We start from the raw sequence: 19,789 nt of genomic DNA, 5'->3' as shown, positions 1-19,789 counted from the left end.
TAATCTTTAACAAAAATATTTCCAAATCCCAACAGTTCATGATAATAGTGTTTCGTTGATCTTATACCATTAAATTCTAGTAAAAGATCTGTTTATATTAATGTTAAGGTTTGGATAGTTACAGGCAGGAGGCTGTGTACTTCCCTCTCAAGAGCTGAGGCTGGACTGGTATTTTGTGAACTTGCACTTCTCCAGACCTGGAAGAAGGTCCAAGTCCATGATGGTTAGGCTGGAATCCTGAAGGGAGAGTTGCATGCAAAGTGGGCAACAGATTCTTCTGCCTTTCTTATCCCCTCCCCCTAAAACCCATCTTCCTGGCCACTGTATTGGCCTAATGGAGGTTACAGAGGTGAGGGTTCCTTGGACGATCATTTCTAAATGGCAAAGCACTAGATGTGAGATCAAGGTAAAAATCTGAGGGGAGGGAGGTAAGGAACAAGAACATACAGTAGATGCTGCCTTTTTCAGGTATGTTGCCTAGCCCCGCATCTGAGAGAGAAACTTTTTCCCTACGAATATATAAGGAAGAGCTACAAAATCGTTCCTCAGACCTGAGCTTACACTTGTCATTACAGTTTTTCCAATAAAAAATACATGTTGCATAGCGCTCTAAGGATTCCCTTTGACAGCATGACCCCTGTAGAAAAAGTCAGAAAACACAACAAGAGAATAATTGTTGCCCTCCAAAGTCCCTGTGCTCAATGCCTCAAAATTCAAAACGTCAGAGTTTGGAGTAAAGGAAGGTTTATTGACTAAGAAGGCACCAACCAAGACTGTGGGAGCCTCAATAGTCCCTCAGATCCATTGTAAGAAAGCACAGGGTTCAGGCTTCTCTTATGTCAAGGGGAGGGAGATGGGAGGGGCTGTTTCTGTAAAACTCAGGCCCCAGGCAGAATTCCTGTAATGATTAGACTGGTCTGAAACTGGAGGGCTGTCAGCCTCAGCCCGGCAGGAACCAGGCAGGCAGGGACCAGGCGGGTTGGAGAGACTGAGCTTTCACTTTTTCAGTCACCCGGAGTCCACCAACTAGAAGCCACCATTCATGAAATATGATATGTAAAATGTCAGATGGATTTAAAGGGAGGCAGTGAGAAAGGCTTTTTTACGGGTGCACAAAAGAAGAAATACATAAGGCCAACAAAGATTAGCAATGTATTTCCCCTTACTTCTGTGTTCCTGAAAGTGTGTGGAAACTCAGTGACTGTTGTTAGGAGTTTAAGCTGATTCAACTATTCCAGAGAAAAGCTAACAAAAAATACAAATTTTACAGTGCGGGATATTAACCTACAATTCTCTTTCTGGGAAGGAAATAATTGCACACGTATCCAAAAATTTAAGTGTAAGGATATTAACCACAATATTGTTAAAGAGAGAGAATAACTAAAAACCCAATTTTTAGGTAAAGGAGGAGTCGGGTAAATAAATACACTATTAACCACTAAATATGATAAAGTAGATCTATATTTACTGGGAAAGAAAATCTGATAAAATTTAGAGAATAGTGGAGAAGAGAAGGATACAATATAGTACATATATTATTCAATTTTTGTAAAAATACTTATCTAGACAGCTATTTATATGTGTATATATGCAAAGAGTTATTCTGATATTTTGTGTGTATGTGTATATGTGTGTGTATATGTATATAGCAGCAGATATCTCTGAAAATGAAATTTCAAGTAATTTCAGGTTCCTTTTTTTAAAAAATATTTATTTATTTTTAGAGACGGGAAGGGAGGGAGAAAAAGGGAGAGAAACATCAACCTGTGGCTGCCTCCCATGTGCCCCCCACTGGTGCCCCGCTGGTTCACAGGCCAGCACTCAATCTACTGAGACACAACAGCCAGGGCTCAGTTTCTTTATATGCTCTATAATGTGTCTGTTTATCAGTAAGCTATATTTAGCTTACAATCAGGAAAAAAGGTTTTTTTAAGTTAAACCTTTTTGCCACAAGACAGGATAGCAAAAACTGTGCCTACCTACTGAGTGGGATCATTTAAGGTAGAGGTGAAATCTTGGTTGCTTTGAAGATTTTTATTTATGTGTTCCATCATATTGTCTCAATATTTAAGCAATATAAAATTCTGAATAAAAGATTTCAAATATTCCAGTTTCTAACTTAAAGGGAAATTTTTTTAAATGACTGTGGCACAGTGTAAGATTTCCCTCATCAGTGTCAAACTGCTGTTGGGAAAAGAGTGGGTCCCCATCAGTGTTGCTTTCAGGTACTCATTTGATTGCGTGTACTCATTTGAATGACATCTTTAAAAAATTGTATGTAGAAATGGTCACCATATGTGAAGAATAAATTATGGATGAGGAATGGGATTAATGTTACAGTGGAAATGTTCAATTTTCTGTCTTCAAGGACCAATGGAAAGTGATTGACTAAAACTTGCTTTTGTAGGATTCAAATATGTTTATATCCTTAGATTGGTTATTTTAAATTTAAAATGTTCACCTTTGATTGAATTTGGCAATGAAGTAACTACCCTCTTGTGGTGATATTTCCATCTGGTATGACCGAGTTTACAGAAAGAGATCTGAGACGTGCATATGAACACTGCCTCGGTTAGAGACGGCAGCAAATGAAACACGTGAAAATAAACTTGATATGAGTGAGATATTTACTGCTGTTACATATAATTGGACATAGGCACTTACAAAATTGAATTGCCTTACATGGTTTGTCATTTTTCTATTAAAATAAATTGCTACAGTAACAGGGAAACTTTATTTATCTGGAACTCTTAGATAATGAATCATTTTGGATAATAGAATTCCATAGAGCGAAGTTCCAAATACTTGGTCAGTTTTACCCTGCAGTTTAAATTTTGCTCTGAAGTATATGTCATGCCACCTCTCCTGCCTAAGTAGAAGCAATTGAAAATAATTCTACATGTTCTTAATGATTCTGGTCATAACAAGTGTTTTTTATTGTGCTGAACATTAATGGAAGTTAGTAGGGTTATCTCCTGTGAAAAAGCCATTAAGTGCTTTGAGATCTCATGTATGCATTATGGTCTCTTTTCTTTAATTTAATTTATTGGGGCGACATTGGTTAATAAGATTATATAGGTTTTAAGTGTACATTTCTATGATACATGGTCTGTATATTGATACACCACCCAAAGCCAAATCATCTTCCATCACCTCTTCTACTTTCCGTCACTCTTTTGCTCGTGAACATACAGCCAGCTCTTCTAAATGCTAAAGATTTTGGAGGCATATTACCATTCCTTTTCACAATGTATATAAAATAGGAGTACATGGGTCCCAAATACTGACTCATAATGGGCCTGGTTCATAGTCTTAACAAACCTTTATTGGCTGAGTGGATGATGTGGTATTTATACTCTTCTAAACAGGAGGGGTGTTTGAAAGGAGAGAAATTCGAGCTTATTGACATTTGCCAAGGATAATTATCTTGTCCTAAAACTTAAGAACTTGAAGATAACTCATTAAAAATATGTCACACTGTAAATCATGTGCTGCCAACACTTACCTGGCGGAGATCCATGCCATTCCCTGCCATTTAAAAAGAGAAACACAGCTGTCAGTCAGCCCCCTTCCTTCCTTCTGCTGATCACTTTATCCTCTTGTAGCTGCTGTGTCTTTGTTGAACTAAAAGCTTCAAGGAAATGAGAAGTATTTCCTCATCCTTGAATGTTGGCCAAACCCATACTATTCAAATATGATAGAGCCCTGGTCATCTAGTATCTTTTTAATCTAAAACTAATATTATACTTTAAATATATCTCTAATGTAAACCTTTACTTGTCTTATTCTTTGATCCCTCTTACAGTTCTCCAAATGTCCGGTAATCAGATTAGTTAGGTATTTTGGAATATCACGCTCCCACTTTCATTTCCCTCCCCCAATTTTTTTCCAAAAATCCTCACTGAAAAATACGTAAAGTCATGTACTAAATAGCTGCCTGTTGAGAAATGGACAAAGTTGCAAAGTAAGCAGACTTTCTTTGGCTTCCTTACATATGGTTCTTTTATACTCTGGCCACTGGCTATAGCTTTTACATTTTCAGCTGTAAAAAAAAATGGTGTCCTATATCACAAATAATATATCATCTTGTAAAAAAAGATTGATGGGTTTGAATTGAAATTGGTCCATGTTCAGTTTACTATAGTAGCTTTCTCTGCCCCACCCACATATGCCTTTTGGGAATATGTTCAACTACTATTGAAAAAAGAAGCTAAATTTTCCACCTCTTACTGAGATAAACCTAACGTTTTGCTTGTAAGCCTTTGCTAGGTGTGATTGTTTGGTAGAGATTTACAGCTCAAGTGGCCATGAATAGGCCTTGCTATTGTCTCTTTAGTGCCTTTTGAATTCAGAATCCAGTTTTAATGTAAATTCCAATATAGTGGGAAGGCCAGGGAGCAGTGAAGTGATCTCCTCTTAAAAGCTATGAGAGATGAAAATTATATGACTAGATAGTGATAATTACGTAGTTCAGACCATTGCAATGAAAGTCTGAGCGGAAGTTATTCAGGACTAGCGTTTCTTTCCTCTGGCATTCCCAAGAAGGTAGAATGAGCAAAGGCAATCGAGTTTTATCTGTAGTCACTCAACATCGTCCAGTTGTTTCAGTGTATATTATTAAAGCTAACTTTATTTCATGCTGTTCTTATTCCCTCTTTTTAAAATAATTTTTAATGGGCTCTCATATTCATCAAGGTCTAAGCAAGGCTATCTTCTGCACCCAAAAAGTTAGCTCTTAAAATCAGTTAGTTGAGGTGATGTCAATTTCTTAGAGATTACAAAAGTAGTTTCTTCTCAAAGTGGAACTTCCTGTCGGGCTGGTATATAATTTGACAATCAGACACTATGAGATAGCAGGAACTTCCTCTTATCCCTTAGGTACCAAGGCCTGTGTATTAGATTTTTCTGAAATTCAAAAGCTCTGTGTGTATATTGTTTTTCCTTATAAATGTGTTGTGTGTACATCACCAACAGTTTAAAAATATACAAGTGTGTAGTGTAAAAACATGAATGTACCCTTCTTCTTTATCCCATTTTCCAAAAGACACCATTGTAAACCATCTTAGTTTTGTGCATACACAGACATGTATATATTTTTATCTATAAAAATGTACACATATAATTTCTTTTAAAACTCATAGTATGCTTAATATTCTTTGTTGTTTTTAGTCAACAATACATTGTGAACATCTTTGCATAACGGTAGATCTAGCTTTCTATATGCCGTTCCATTGGATAATGGGTTTCCCTATTCCCTTATTGATGGACCTAGGTTGCTTCCTCCTCCCCCTACCCCCACCCCCAGATAAAAATGTTAGAGAGAGCATCCTTGTATATATATGCCTGCTTGTTTAAGAATGGCAATAGGAGAGATTCCTAGAGTTTATATTTCCAAGTCAAACGGTATACACTTTTAACATTTTTGTATGTGTTGTCAAATGACTCTCCAAAAAAGAATAAATTTATAAGCCTGGTATCTGCATATGAGGGTCCATTTTTTCTACTTCAACCACATAATCACTTGCTTATGATCTAGAGAAGATGAGTTGTAAATAATACATCTCAAGGTTATTTATATTATCTTTCAGTTATAGCTTTCAAAAATTGAAAATTTTGTTTTTTTGAAAAGAAAAATTGTCTTTTATTGCTTGCAAATTTGTTGAGATACTGATTGTGCTATCAAGACAAGACAATCCCTTTTTATTATTACACATGTGAAATATCTTTTAAAGAATGTACTTAATCATTCATTGCCAAATACTTGTTAAATATTTTTAATATGACCAGTCAAGTCAGAATATTTACTTCAAAAGTTTGTCCTTTCAAGTTGAAGTTCAAGGGATAGCTATTGAACCTGTCATTCTCTTTGCCGAAATTTGTGTGATCACTTTTAAAATACCCCTTGACTTTTACTGAGCACCTAACGCTGATTATAATGGAGATTGAACAATAGTTTAGAGCATATTAAAAAAAATGTTGTGACTCAGAACAAATGTTAATGAAATCTGCGCTTCATTTATTTATTGCATGCTTGCTTGCAGGTGGATTCACCAATGAACTTGAAGCATCCCCATGACTTAGTCATACTAATGAGACAAGAAACAACAGTTAACTACCTCAAAGAATTGGAGGTGAGGCACCTGGGCATGTGATATACAGCTAAAGCTTGGTGTATTTCATGGGAGCTACTGTATTAAAAGAAAAATTAAGCATTATTACTTAAGTCTGATTCTTTGACCTTTACAGGAATTTACTACTTTTAGGTCATGTTTTTAAAAATAACATCTAATTAGAGTAACTTTTGAACAATAATAATAAAAATAGGCTACTACCCTACTGTAGGTTTTATGCCTGATTTTTAACTCATATCCTTGAACAAAGTTTCCATGTATAAGTGGTTTTTTTGTTTGATTTTTTGTTTGTTTGTTTTTTTAAGAGAGAGAGGGGAAGGAAGGGAGAAAGAGAGAAACATCAATGAGTGATTACCTCTCTCAAGCCCGCAACGGGGGACCTGGCTCACAGCCCAGGCATGTGCCCTGACTGGGTACTAGCGACCTGTCAGTTCACAGACCAGCAGGCAATCCACTGAGCCACACCAGCCAGGGCGCATGTATAAATTTTTCCATCAAGTGTAAAGGGGTGTAGTCTCTGGGGGTATTCTTGGAAGGAGAGCTTGGGTAAAATATAAAAAGGAAGAAGGGTTTTAATACACTGTAATAATGTAATTTTTGTTAATCCCCAAGTAGTAAAAATTAGAGTCTGAATATTTTGTGTTTTTATGATTGAGGTAAAAATCATTTATTACTTTTCACCTTGAAAACTTGAAATTGACTTGTGCTAATAAAATCTGACCTTTTTTTTTGTTTCTGTCATTGATTACCATAAATTTATTTTGCTTAATAGCAAACTATTAGTTATTTGAAAAACTGGGGATTTTTTTCCTCATAAAATCTCTGCTTAAAAGTTATAGTGTAAATTGAATCCAAATTTTAAGAAAACTATAAGTTGTAGAAAAAGTAAACCAGTTTGCAAGATGAAATTTAGAAAATTATTCGGAATAACAAAAGTCGAATCAGAGTCCTAAGAGCAAAGGAATCATGAAGATCATCCTTGTTTTAGAGGCAAGGAAACAGACCCAGAGACAGTGAATTGCCCGGATAGACCCAGGGGCAAACACCTATCTCTTGGCTTAAAAGCTGACATACCTGTTAGACCAGGTAGCCATTCATTTTTCCATTATGTAAAAATCCCGAGTTTCACTTGTATAAACTCAAACTAGTACACAAATCAACAGAAATTTTATAGTTATATGTTTTTAAAATTTCTGCAAATTAAGGAGGAGCTTGTAGCACATATTAACCAGCTCTGCGTAGGCGGTAGTACTTTTATTTGTTTGTTTGTTTATATTTTTAACCCTCTCCAGAGGGCATGCTTATTGATGTTAGAGGTAGAAGAAGGGAGGGAGAGAGACACAGAAAGAAACATTGATGTACAAGAGAAACGTCGTTTAGTTGCTTCTCATATGGGCCCCGACCAGGGATCAAACCCACTACCTAGGCATGTGCCCTGACTGGGAATTGAACCTGCAACCTTTCTGTTTACAGGACAACACTGAAACTAAATGAGGCATATGAGCCAGGGCAGGTAGTAGTACTTTTAGAGAAACTCATCATTTTTTGAATAGTCTCTCACTTTGTTTCTACCAGTTTTATCACTTATAAATTTAGAAATGTTGATTTTTATGGATACTAGGAATAAGACAATAGTTTTATTTATCAGGCTTCATGCTCGTGCAAAAAGATGCAGTGGTGCAGAAAATAGTTCTAATTTTCAGATGCATAGGCACATTGTGTATTTTTAATGCTATCCCATTTTTTAGGGGGCAGTATGACATAATGTGCAGAGAAGGAGGCTTAAATTGAGTGTATACAAGGGGAAAATGGCATTCACCAAGTCAGTGAAATGCAAATGAAAAATGTTCACTAATTTTTGATTAAAGTAGTGTATTGAGTTTATACTTAATACACCCTTTTCGCTTTATATGCACAGCAATGACAGATAAAATATAAAATAGAAATCAAAATAAAATGTAGCCAGGCCTAAAAGCAACATAAATATCTCTCTGGACCAGAAATGGAACAGAAACACCAAGTTGGGAAAGTGCCTAAGGCTACATACCTGCAGGTCTCAAAGGCCAGGTGTGCTCTGTGCTTCTGACCAGCTCGGAGAAGTAAAGGGGACTGGCTGTACTCCATGCAAGATAAGGGAAGAGGACCTGGCTTAACTGCTTGAGGGCTGGGGTGGACCATTCTGTGCATGAAAAAATTGGGGATGAGGGCGGTGTGGAACAGGGATACAAAACAAAACCTGATGATCACGTGAGGAACCAAACTATCCAGTGGTTCAATAATTGCATCTTCAATTATCTGAAATTCGTTTCAGGGCAGAATAGTACTATGAGGTAGAAACTCCAAACCAAAATTACAAGATCTGTTTCTGGATTTGGGAACTAGATACAACCTGGAAGCAACTACAAAACTGTTAAGAGAGCTGAGGTCATGGAATGGTTGGGAAGAGAGAGACAGAGATGATGAGGGGTGAAGGATGACTCCAGGTTTTTGATCCAAGAGACCGAAAAGAGGAATTGGTGTTAGCCGAGGTAAAGAAGACTAAGGATGTGTAAGACTGGGGAGTACACGGAAATCGGTGATAGGTTGGCTTCTGGATGTTAAGTGTGACATCTCTTAGACATCTAAGTGGGGACGTTGAGTAGGGAGTTGGTTCTTCAGGTGTGGAATCTGGGGTAAAGGGCTGGCTGGAGGTGGAAATTTGTTCATCGTTGGCACATAGACTTAAAGCCATGAGACTAGATAATGCAGCTCCTGCACAAGGTAGTGACAACTACTTAGATGTCGGAAGTGACTTCCCAGGTATCAGAAGACAATGGAGGAATAAGCGCAACGTATTAAGGGAAATCAGTCGAACTAGACGTTTATATGTTTTAAACTGTCACTCAAGAGTGAGGGCAGAGCAAAGATGTCTTGTGACATAGAAAGGTAGAGTTTACTACGCACAGACTCTCACTTAAAAAGAAGTTAAAGGCATGGTTTTGCAAGAAGGAAAGTAAACCCAGTGAAAGCTGTACTTTAATAGTCAGTGAAAACATTGATGGAAAAGTTGCCAAATTTATTTAGCAATTTTGTGTGTGTTTTAATAGATAGAACTAGATAAAATTAACAGTATGTGGCTGAGGTGGGGTATGATCAGCGATAAGTTAAAGCGTGTTAGACTCTTTTGTCATGTTCAGGAAAAGGTAAAAGTAACCGAACAAATTAAAACCCTGTTGGAAGGTTTATGGGCGCACATGTTAAAACTGAAGAATGTTGCCACCATTCGAGCAGCCTTGCCAAAAGAAGTAGGGGTCTACTCAAACCACGATGCAATTTGTTTTTCAATATAACCGGTTCCCTTTGTCAATTTAATACTTTACTTTTTGTTTTAAAAGACTGTTTGGAAAAAGAATCTCTAGCTTCCTTAGACTGCCGAAGTCCGTGGCACAGAAAAGCTGAGAACCTCTGGATCCTGCAGTCAGTACTCAGGAAATCCGGAGGGCAGGGAAGATGTAAGGCAAACCCAGGAGATGTGGTCAGCACAGTCCTATGAAGTGGAAACTACAGGACAAATGACCCAGTTTCTTTAACGAATAAATAACAAGGGATTAAAAAAAGAACTAGACAGTAGATTAAAAGAAATTTAAAGAGACAAATTAACCAATTGCAGTGTGTGTTGACTTCATTGGGGTTTGATTCAAATTGTATTTTAAAAAGAAGAAAGAAACAATTGGGAACTTGAACACAAACTAGATACTTGATATTAAGGAATTAAATTATGTTTTACCTGTGATAATGGTTTTTTGGTTTTATTTTTTTGGACATACTGAAATATTTGCTGATGAAAAATTAACCAAAAATACCATAAGGACAAGCACTAAAGTAACAGAAATGCAATCTATAGTTTCCAAACCTACAAATTAAGAGAAGATACTGGGGAAGGGGAAGGGAGTTAGAAAGTGTTATCACACACATGGCAAGCAAGAAAAGAGAGAGAAGCTGAAAAAGAATGATAAGCAGAAAGCCCAAAATAATATGGTTGAAATAAATCCGAAAAGATCAGCAATCACAATAAGCAAATTAAACTCACTGATTAAAACTCAAACTGTCAGATTAGGTTTCTTATTTAGAGCAGCTGTATGGTGCACACAGGAAATACACCTTAGCCCTGGCTGGTGTGGCTCAGTGGCTTGAGGGCCAGCCTGCAGACCCAGTCGGGGCAGAGGGCACCCTGCTGATGTCTCTCTCACTCTTTATCCCTCATTTCCCCTCTCTCTAAAAAATAAATAAGTAAAATCTTTTTAAAAAGCTGTATGTCTTAAATAACACGGAAAGTACAAGCAATTAAGAAAATAATTGATAAAGTTGGTCATCTTAAAATGAAAAGCTTTTTAACTAATAACACCATGAACAAAATTAAAAGATACATTGCAAGTTGGGAAGAGATATTTGTAATGTGTATAAATGATAGGGAATGAGTTCACAAAATTACTCCTTAGAAATTTCTACAAATCAATTTTTTTTTAATTTACCAGAAAATGGATAGATTTTAACAGTTCACAAAATATCTCATAAACTTATCAGAAATATATTCAATCTCATTAATGATTGATTAGTTAAGATAGTCTACATTTTGTTGCAGTATTTTAGTCAATTTTTACATTGGCAACAAATAGCCCCCAACTCTCAATGCTGTTCTCACTGGGTTAGAGAAGCTTATTTATGTCAACTAAGTTAACTGATGGCATATTCAGAATCGTGTCTTCCTTCATAAAGGATTCTCTGACTTCTTTAACATGTTAAATTCTCTTTTCTCTTACATGGTATGTAGACTGAAATATTAGAAAAATCTATTGTGTTATTTTCTTTTCAACAGAAGCAATTAGTTGCTCAAAAAATTCACATAGAAGAGAATGAGGACAGAGACACAGGACTGGAACAAAGACATAATAAAGAGGATCCAGACTGCATCAGAGCTAAGGTGCCCTTAGGGGACCTGGACCTGTATGACGGCACATACATAACTTTGGAAAGCAAAGACATCAGGTAAAGAGATTCGCTTCCCTCCGCCCAAAGTATGTTTTCTTGAGCAGACCTTTCTCAAATCAGTGAATTACTTCGCTAATGAAAATAACTTTCAATTACAGGTAAGTTGATTAACATTTTAAAATCCATAGTACATGTAGAATTCTTACATATCAATTAAAAATATTTAATACCACAGCAGAAAATTGAATTTAGAGTATTAGAAACACAAGTAGATAAACATGTAGACAACATATTTCTCAATAATGATCAAGTTAAGTATAAATTGAAACCTTTAGGTAATTTTCATCTATCAAACTGAAAAATGTAAAAATCAGTAACTGGTAAAAAAATGTGGAGAGACTGTCAACAAAAGTGTAAATTGATTTAATGTTTCTAGAAAGAATTTAGCAGCATTATATTAATTTTTAAAAAGTCTCTGATCTTAACATTCTGTCACCAACCTACTTCCTCACTCTTGATTTATCTCCTTTAAGTTGAACTCCCAAAATGTTTGACTCCAGCAACAGCTGTTTGACAAAGTTCTGAGTGCTAACTAACGTTGGTTGTACAGTTGAGATGTTCTGAGGATACGGTTCATTCGGGGAAAAATTAGATACTTCTTTGTCCTACATTCGCTACTTCTTGCTTCTTGATTTTAGCCCTGAAGATTACATAGACACAGAATCTCCTGTCCCTCCAGACCCCGAGCAACCCGATTGCACTAAAATTCTAGAACTGCCGTACAGCATACACGCTTTCCAGCATTTACGAGTAAGTGCAGAGTGTGGGCCTCTTTCAGTGCGTTTTTAAAAATTGCGTCTCTTGCTTATAAATCCTCTTCTTTCCACCTCTCCTCAATAGCTTTGTAATTTTACAAATATCTTGTATTTCTTAAAATTCCTTCAAAATAAGTGTTACAAGATACTGAATTACTTGTGGTCTTTTATAATCTCCTTTGTCTATGTTTTTCTCCAGGGTGTACAAGAAAGAGTTAATCTTTCTACACCTCTACTATCTAAAGAAGATCCAGTCTTCACATATTTATCTAAACGACTAGGAAGGAATATAGATGACATAGGTCACCTCATCCATGAAGGCCTGCAGAAGGTAAGTCGTCAGTGACTTACAGAGTCAGGAGACTGCACAGGAGACATTTCACTCTCAGGAAGCACCTTCCTAGCTTGTTGCTGTCTAGAGAGTGATTTTCAATTATGATTATACTAACTGAAACTGTATAGTTCAAAGCTAAGGAGAAAGAAATATTGGTGATACAGTTCCCTTAACCAGGAAGGGATGCTAGAAAGATTTATTTAAACTAATTCATTAAAAAATGATATGCTAATACAAGCAACAGAGATTATAAGTTTGATTATACGTTTTGAGTGTGAAAGAAAATTTAACATTAGTGTCTTTGCTATATCTACACACAATACAGAGATTATCACTATTCTCCGAATAAGAAAAAAGTTACCACCATCAATACAATATTCTTAAAATTTGTATTTCAAGGGAACATCTACTTTTAAAAAATGAAATAGGGAATTACACAGCAGGACCCGAGAATTTAAGTATATCATGCAGGGTGACGTGGGAATTAGAAAAGGGTTTTTGTTCTTCCCTGTGTCCTACAGCGTAGCCTAGTTCCTAAGCAGTGCTTTAGTGGTGTTAAGTAAGATGTGTAATTGCGAGATTTATATACATGCAGTTTACTAAAATACATTGCATATTTATATGGTTATTCAAATACATTATATATTGTACATGATTCTCTTTATTGCTAAATTATCTTCATCTTGTTTTTCTGAAGGTTATGTAAAACATTGCATCCTCAGAACTCAATGAGTAACAAGGAAAAACTGTCTAGCATTTAAAATACCCTTTAGTAGTTCAAGAGAGAGATGAAGATGGTTTGGACTAGAATAGTTAGTATTGGAAATGGATAGACTTAAACTATTTTGGGAACCGTTTAGCAGCTAATGAATTAGATATGGGGAATGAGGGAAAAGGGAATCAAGGATAATTCTTCAATTTCCGGCTTGAGCATCTTGAAGGAAGAACAGGGTTGGGTGAGTGAAGAGAAGATAGAGTTCTATTTTGGCCATGTTGAATTTGAAAGCTGTCTGAGTCTGGAATTGCAGGAAAGGGCAGGGCCGAGTGTATAGATAGAGAATCACCGTTAAATAGGGAGTGTGTATAGCCATGAGTAGACTGGGCAGGGTCCTCTGAAGGACAGCGCAGTGTAAGAGGAAGCCACTGGGAGTCCTGGGTTCCCCTGCGTTCAGCTGTCAAGCAGAGGGGGAAGGGCCAGCCAAAGAGACCAGAAAGGGTGTCCACAAGAATGTGGTCCTGAGAGCCAAGGGGAAAATGTGTTCCAAAGAAGGAGGGAATGATTAACAGGGACGTTAAAGCATTTATAAGTTTGGGGGAAGATTTTATGAGAAATCTTATAGAAGGCATTTTTTTAAAGATTTATTTTTCTCTTCTAATATGTGTGGACTCTGGAGTGTTCTGCTTATCTGGATGTTTTCAGTAATTCATGTAGAATGCTTAATTCCTCTTTTTGTTCCAGTTCACAATTTGAAGTCTGAAAATAAGAGATAAAATTAAAGTATCTGTTTATTTGAAGGAAAACTTTCTCAAAGAGCTATCAAAAAGGAGATTCAATCTCAAGTAAAGTGAATTGTGAAAGAGTATAGTAACCCTTTACCAGCTACACATAGTGCTCAAGTCCTTGACTGCCTCACTTGAAGAAAATCATAGCCTTTCCTTGAAAATAGTATACATGAGGCTGATTAACACAGAATTATCCTTCGTTTTAATCTTAAAAATAACTACTTTGAAAAGAAAATAATTGGTCCTTGTAAAAATCAGAGTATATTTAAAAATCTACAGAAAGGTAAAGTAAAAATTATAACTTGAAAACATGAATAATTAGTTTTATATACTTTTGGATTTTTATTTTTACACATTTATATAGTTAAAACTTAATTATTCTCATAGGATGAGTTTCTAGTAGTGGAGTTGTAGGGGTCAAAGGGTAATCACATTTCTAAAGCCTTTTACAGACATGTGTCAGCTGCTCCCCCAGCAGTGCTGGCCTGTGCTGACCCAGCCCTTCCACAGTTCGTGTCTGGAGTTGGTATCCAGTGTAGCCAGGCCTGGCGTTCTTTTTAATCTTCACCAGTTTGTAAAAGGCAACTTGTGTCTCTTTAACTTCTATTTTTTTTTGGTTAAGTTTTGCATCATTTCGCCTGCTAATTAGCCATTATTTTATATTTTTGAATTGTCTGTGGTTTTGGCTGATGGTCTCTAGTTACATGTTTGTTTGTTTATACTTTTATGAGCTCCTTATATAGTAAAAATATTAAACGTAAGCTGTCATACATGTTTTCCCAGTTTATCTTAAACTTTATGACTTTTTTCCATGCTGGATTTGAAAGTTCTCTGCTTGGGTTCAAACTTACTTGCACTGAGATTTCGACACCGTCCGGTTTAGTGCTTTGACCTCCATGTGGTTGAAACATCAGGGAATGAAAATCTCAGGCACAAAAGGAGCAAACCTGCATGAACTCTGTTTTAAATTGACTAAATAGCACAGTTATTATAAATGTGTTGTAGTTTGAAGGTTTGACTTAGATTCTAAACACACTTGAGAAATGACAAAATTTATCTGTCACAAAACCATAAGCCTGCCCTTTGCTTATGTATTACCTTCACTCAGATAGTAAATAAATAGGAGACTTTGAAATATGTTCGTTTCAGAAATCTCGTGTTAGAGCAACTGGCATCTCTAAGTAGGTTAGGCCCTAACTTCTAAAATCTTGAAATACGTAAGGCCCAATAAATTGTAGCCACGTGGTGGGCTTTTCAGCTTTGTTTCCCCCTTGGAATGACAGCCTGTAGTTGGACGGTCTGCTGTGCAGATCACACCTTAGTGCACTCACACAGCTGACGATCAGGAGGCTGCTTTGACAGGTGTAGTTTATTAGTGCTTCGTCTTATGCTTTATCACCACTGTAAGTCTGTCTCCTCTTCATCGCAAATTTCAGAAGCAATGTAGTAAAGGTGCTCATTTTGAACATTCTGAGTTGAAGAAACTGTCTTGAGCTGTGCTTGATTGTCATTTTATTTGTTTAATCTCTAGAATTCTTCCTCATGGGTACTGTATAACATGGCTTCATTTTACTGGAGAATAAAGAATGAGCCGTATCAGGTGGTGGAGTGTGCCATGCGAGCCCTTCACTTCTCTTCCAGGTGAGTTTCCTCCTCTTCACACCTTCTGATTTTCCATATAGCTTGGGCTTCTAAATAACACATTAAAAAAAAAAAACAGTAAGAGGACATTGTGTTGTACTTACACTCTCTCTCATTCCTGTTCAAAGAATTAGTCCCATCACAAAAAATGGCAGATTTCAAAGACTTCAGAGTGAAAATAGCATCATATGCTTCTGGTTTCCACCAGGGGAGAAACACATAACGTAGATGCCCCCTGACCCACTTGGACCTGAATGCGAGGGCCTTGACTGCAGACCTCATCATAAATTAAATTTTTCTCAAAACAAATATGAGGCCCAAATACATTTTAAAATCATAAAGTGTCTGCCAGCCCTTATTTTTGTGGCAGAATTTGTAGCTACGAGATTGAGTAAGCATCATCAGTTATGCAAAAATGAGACATTCTGGTTTTCGTAAATTATTTTCTCCACCTGTGAGTACACTCAGAGTTATGTCCCTGAGCTCAGTAACTCTGAGTGTGATCTTCCCTTGTCAGACAGTTGTTCATATCATGGAACACAGGCTTCACTCCTCACCTCTGATTGCTCTCTCCCTCCCTCTCAGGCATAATAAAGACATCGCCCTGGTCAACTTGGCCAATGTTCTACACAGAGCGCACTTCTCTGCTGATGCTGCTGTCGTGGTCCACGCAGCCCTGGACGACAGTGACTTCTTCACCAGCTATTACACTTTGGGAAATATATATGCAGTAAATACATTTCTTTTGGTTTTCATGAGCCAAACCAGTTGCTGTCCCCCGCCCGCCCCCCCCCCCCCCCGCCAAATAAAAAATACCTTTTTCCCTTCCTCTTTTGGTCCAAACAAGGGAAAGGGGATAGAAATGTATCATAATTTTCCCAGCCTCCTGACAAAAAGGAAAAATAATTACATTGATAGGCATATTACATTTCTTCATAGTATACCTCTTAAGATAGAAATACTTCCCAGTTAAGCCATCCTATAGCATGTTTTCATGTTGTGGAGGTTTGGCCACTGACCAAAATACCATATTTTTGGACTATAAGACGCACCCACCCCCCCATTTGGGAGGAAAATGGGGGTATTCTTATAGTCTGAATGTAGCTTACCTGGCTCACTGAGGGGAGGGGGGATGGCGTTGGAGCGGGGGGGGTTTTTTCCCTTATTTTCCTTCTCTAAAACCTAGGTGAGTCTTACAGTCCAGTGCGTCTTGTAGTCTGAAAAATACGGTAGTGTTCATTGTAGAGTGAGATATTGGTGTGATCTCATAAATTATTAGGGGATTTGGACAGATACAAACATACTGGCTAACATTTGCCCCGTGTGTGTGTATGTTTGCTTTCTCCTTTCAGATGCTTGGGGAATATAACCACTCAGTGCTCTGTTACGACCATGCTCTGCAGGCCAAACCTGGGTTTGAGCAAGCTATAAAGAGGAAGCATGCTGTCCTGTGTCAGCAAAAACTGGAGCAAAAATTAGAAGCTCAACATAGGTAATTAGGAGAAAAAATGTCCCTGAAGCACTAGCAGCATAAAACCTTAGGTCAGACCTGTGGGTGGTGATATCAGTGTTAGTTAATTTGTTCATTGGGATTTTATTTTTTATTAAAGGTCTGTTTTTATTTATTTACATTTAGAGAATGAAAGGGAGGGAGAGGGAGAGAACCATCGATGTGTGGTTGCCTCTTACGCACCCCGTCTCAGGGACCTGGCCCACAAACCAGGCATGTGCCCTAGACTGGAAAGCGAACTGGCCACCCTTTGGGGGCCAGCACTCCATCCACCGAGCCACGCCAGCCAGGGCTGTTCATTGGAATTTTAAAAAGCACATTTTCACCACTGCTAGTCCCGTCCCTTTTCTCCATATCCATGAGGTTTAGTACAAGTTAGTGGTGGCATACAGAAATCTCTTTAATAGCATGAACTCCAGGAACTGGAGAATGTTTGCAGTAAATGCTGTCATTTAGAGCTCTACGATTTGAACATCAGTGACTTCTGTGAAGTCAGATGGAGGGGTATGCTGCTGCATACTCAGGAAGTCTATTCATTACAGTATTATATCCGTAGAATACAGCATCGGTGAAATTACTCACACATGCTGTATTTGATCTTTCTCTCTCCCGACTCTAGGGTCGGGCTATTGTTGGTTAAGTGAGGATAAGAGACATTATTTTGCCGACATTTTAGTCAGATTTGGATAAGTTGTGCAGTAGTAGAATTCTGTTGTACTTGGTCCTTGCAGTGTAATTAATAAAAATATAGATTATAGAACCAATTAAGAAGCACCACATAACTCAGAAATGAATTGTTCATCGCTCATAGAGTTAGCCTTAATGTTTCAAGTCTGCTTTGATTATTAAAGACTTAAATGACAGCTTGGAACTCATTGAACTTTTGTATTTGCTTACTTTCCAGTCTGTGTAAAGCAGGGGTGTCAAACTCATTTCACTAGGGGCCACATCAGCCTCACAGTTGCCTTCAAAGGGTTGAATGTAATTTTAGGACTGTATAAATGTAACTACTCCTCAACTAGGGGCAAGAAGCTCTACATTTGGCCCTTTGAAGGCAACCGCAAGGCTGATATGGCCCCTGGTGAAAATGAGTTTGACACCCCTGGTTTAAAGCATATGTAGTGGAAAAAAAAGAATGACAGCTTCGCTTTTGTACCTGGCTTCTGTTATACCTGATCAGAACTTTCCCTGGCTGAGCTTCTTCCAATGTTATGCTCTTAAGAATCAAATTGGTCCTCTCTAATACAATCTGTACAGCTCCTAAATCTCCATATGTTACAGTGTAATAGATAATAGTATAATAGTAATAAGATTTTTGTGACTAAATAAAATCAGGCAGCTGATTTGATACCAGGTGGTACAGAATATTCCTTTCTAAAGTAAAATTTCTGTGGTTTTTCCCAAAATCTATAAAATCAAGGAGCTAGAGTGTGAGAACAAGGTAGAGCAGCCCTTACACTTAACTTCGCCTTTAGGCAGAATCAAAGGAGGGTTCTAGAAAGGCTTTGACAGCCAGTGGAACTGACAGACTTTGTGGAGGGAAACAAGAATTGTTAAATGTATAAAAGTTTATAGTATATTGTTACACATCTTTTTTGGCACCTGAAAAGTCCTATACACCATTTGTTTAATGTCAGGGTAGTTGTATTTAAGGGGAGAATTTTGCATCCATTTTTTCACCCCTAAGATTTAATAAAACAATAGCATTTATTTAGCCTCATTATTCTTGAACTTGTGGTACAGTGACTATATGTTAAAAGGGAAAAATAAAACCTAGCGATTATTTCTGAGAACCAGAAAAATCTGTGCATGTAAGTGGGTTTAAAATTCACAATTTTAAAGCTCTGTAACTTTTTCCTGGTGTTAAAAATGTTAAGATCCCTCCAGCGAACCCTGAATGAGTTGAAAGAATATCAAAAGCAGCATGACCACTACCTGAGACAACAGGAGATCCTGGAAAAACACAAGCTGATTCAAGAGGAGCAAATCTTAAGAAACATCATCCATGAGACACAGATGGCCAAAGAGGCGCAATTAGGTAAGTACTGATTCCAGACACTGAAGGCAGGTAAGAACTTCCCTTCTCGCTTACTTTATTTTCCTAGCTTGCGCATAGTCATGAAGCAGTGTAAAGTTGTGCCGATAACGCCCTTAGATTTTAAAACCGAGTGTCATCACAGCAGGTGTACCAGCAGGGACCTTGGTCCCTGGACCTTTTTTTAAATTCACATTCTAAGGTAAAAGTTAAACCTTTTAGACCCTAGTCTTAACGATGGTTGTTGCCCTCTGTGGCTTACACCAGTACTTCTCCAACTGTCATACAGAAGTCATTCTCTTGGAGATCTCGTTAAAATGCAGATTCTGATTTCGTAGGTCTGAGGAAAGGCGTGATTCTGTATTTCTAACAAGCTCGCACTTGACGCCGGTTGCTGCTGGTCTGAAAACACTGCACCTCAAGCCTACCGAGTAAAACAAGCCAGACCCACCCTAGAAACAGAGCATCCACCCTGTTCAGTCCACACTGGCAATAAGGCTAAATAAATAACCTTTTTTTCTTGCTCCCTTAAAAATAAACGTTTTATTTTAGAAGTAAGATTTTAGATTAGAATTAATCTCAAGCAGGAATTCTTAATCTGGGTCAATTGATTAGTTTCAGGGAAATCTGAAATCCTTCCCAGAATTGTAAGTAGAATTGTGTATGTGCAAACATTTTTTCTGAGAGGAGGACATATCAAAATCTCTTAGAGTCTGTGGCCCCAAAATAGAACCACTGGCGTAAGGGAACTTGGATGACAGGAGATCAGTGATTTGGTTACATCCAGAATGTTTCATTTTTGATTAAACCCTCATAGGGCAGATCTGACAGCTTGACACCAAAGAATAAATT

General features: G+C 37.4%; 1 protein-coding gene across 2 annotated transcripts in view; it reads left to right on the top strand.

The window, feature by feature from the left end:
- The window catches only part of TTC17 (tetratricopeptide repeat domain 17), a 90,524-nt gene that overhangs the window by 10,977 nt on the left and 59,758 nt on the right, over positions 1-19,789 (top strand). For both annotated transcript variants that reach the window (XM_024559062.3, XM_053923926.1), the window contains exons 2-9: positions 6,042-6,131; positions 10,987-11,156; positions 11,798-11,909; positions 12,114-12,245; positions 15,283-15,392; positions 15,978-16,122; positions 16,745-16,884; positions 18,780-18,940. In XM_024559062.3, coding sequence (XP_024414830.2) covers positions 6,042-6,131; positions 10,987-11,156; positions 11,798-11,909; positions 12,114-12,245; positions 15,283-15,392; positions 15,978-16,122; positions 16,745-16,884; positions 18,780-18,940 — 1,060 coding nt within the window. The remainder of the gene's footprint in view (positions 1-6,041; positions 6,132-10,986; positions 11,157-11,797; positions 11,910-12,113; positions 12,246-15,282; positions 15,393-15,977; positions 16,123-16,744; positions 16,885-18,779; positions 18,941-19,789) is intronic.

Source organism: Desmodus rotundus, chromosome 5 (assembly GCF_022682495.2).
Source record: "Desmodus rotundus isolate HL8 chromosome 5, HLdesRot8A.1, whole genome shotgun sequence".
Taxonomy (NCBI): domain Eukaryota; kingdom Metazoa; phylum Chordata; class Mammalia; order Chiroptera; family Phyllostomidae; genus Desmodus; species Desmodus rotundus.
Note: the sequence above shows the minus strand (reverse complement) of the source record. Positions and strands in the feature narration are given on the sequence as shown.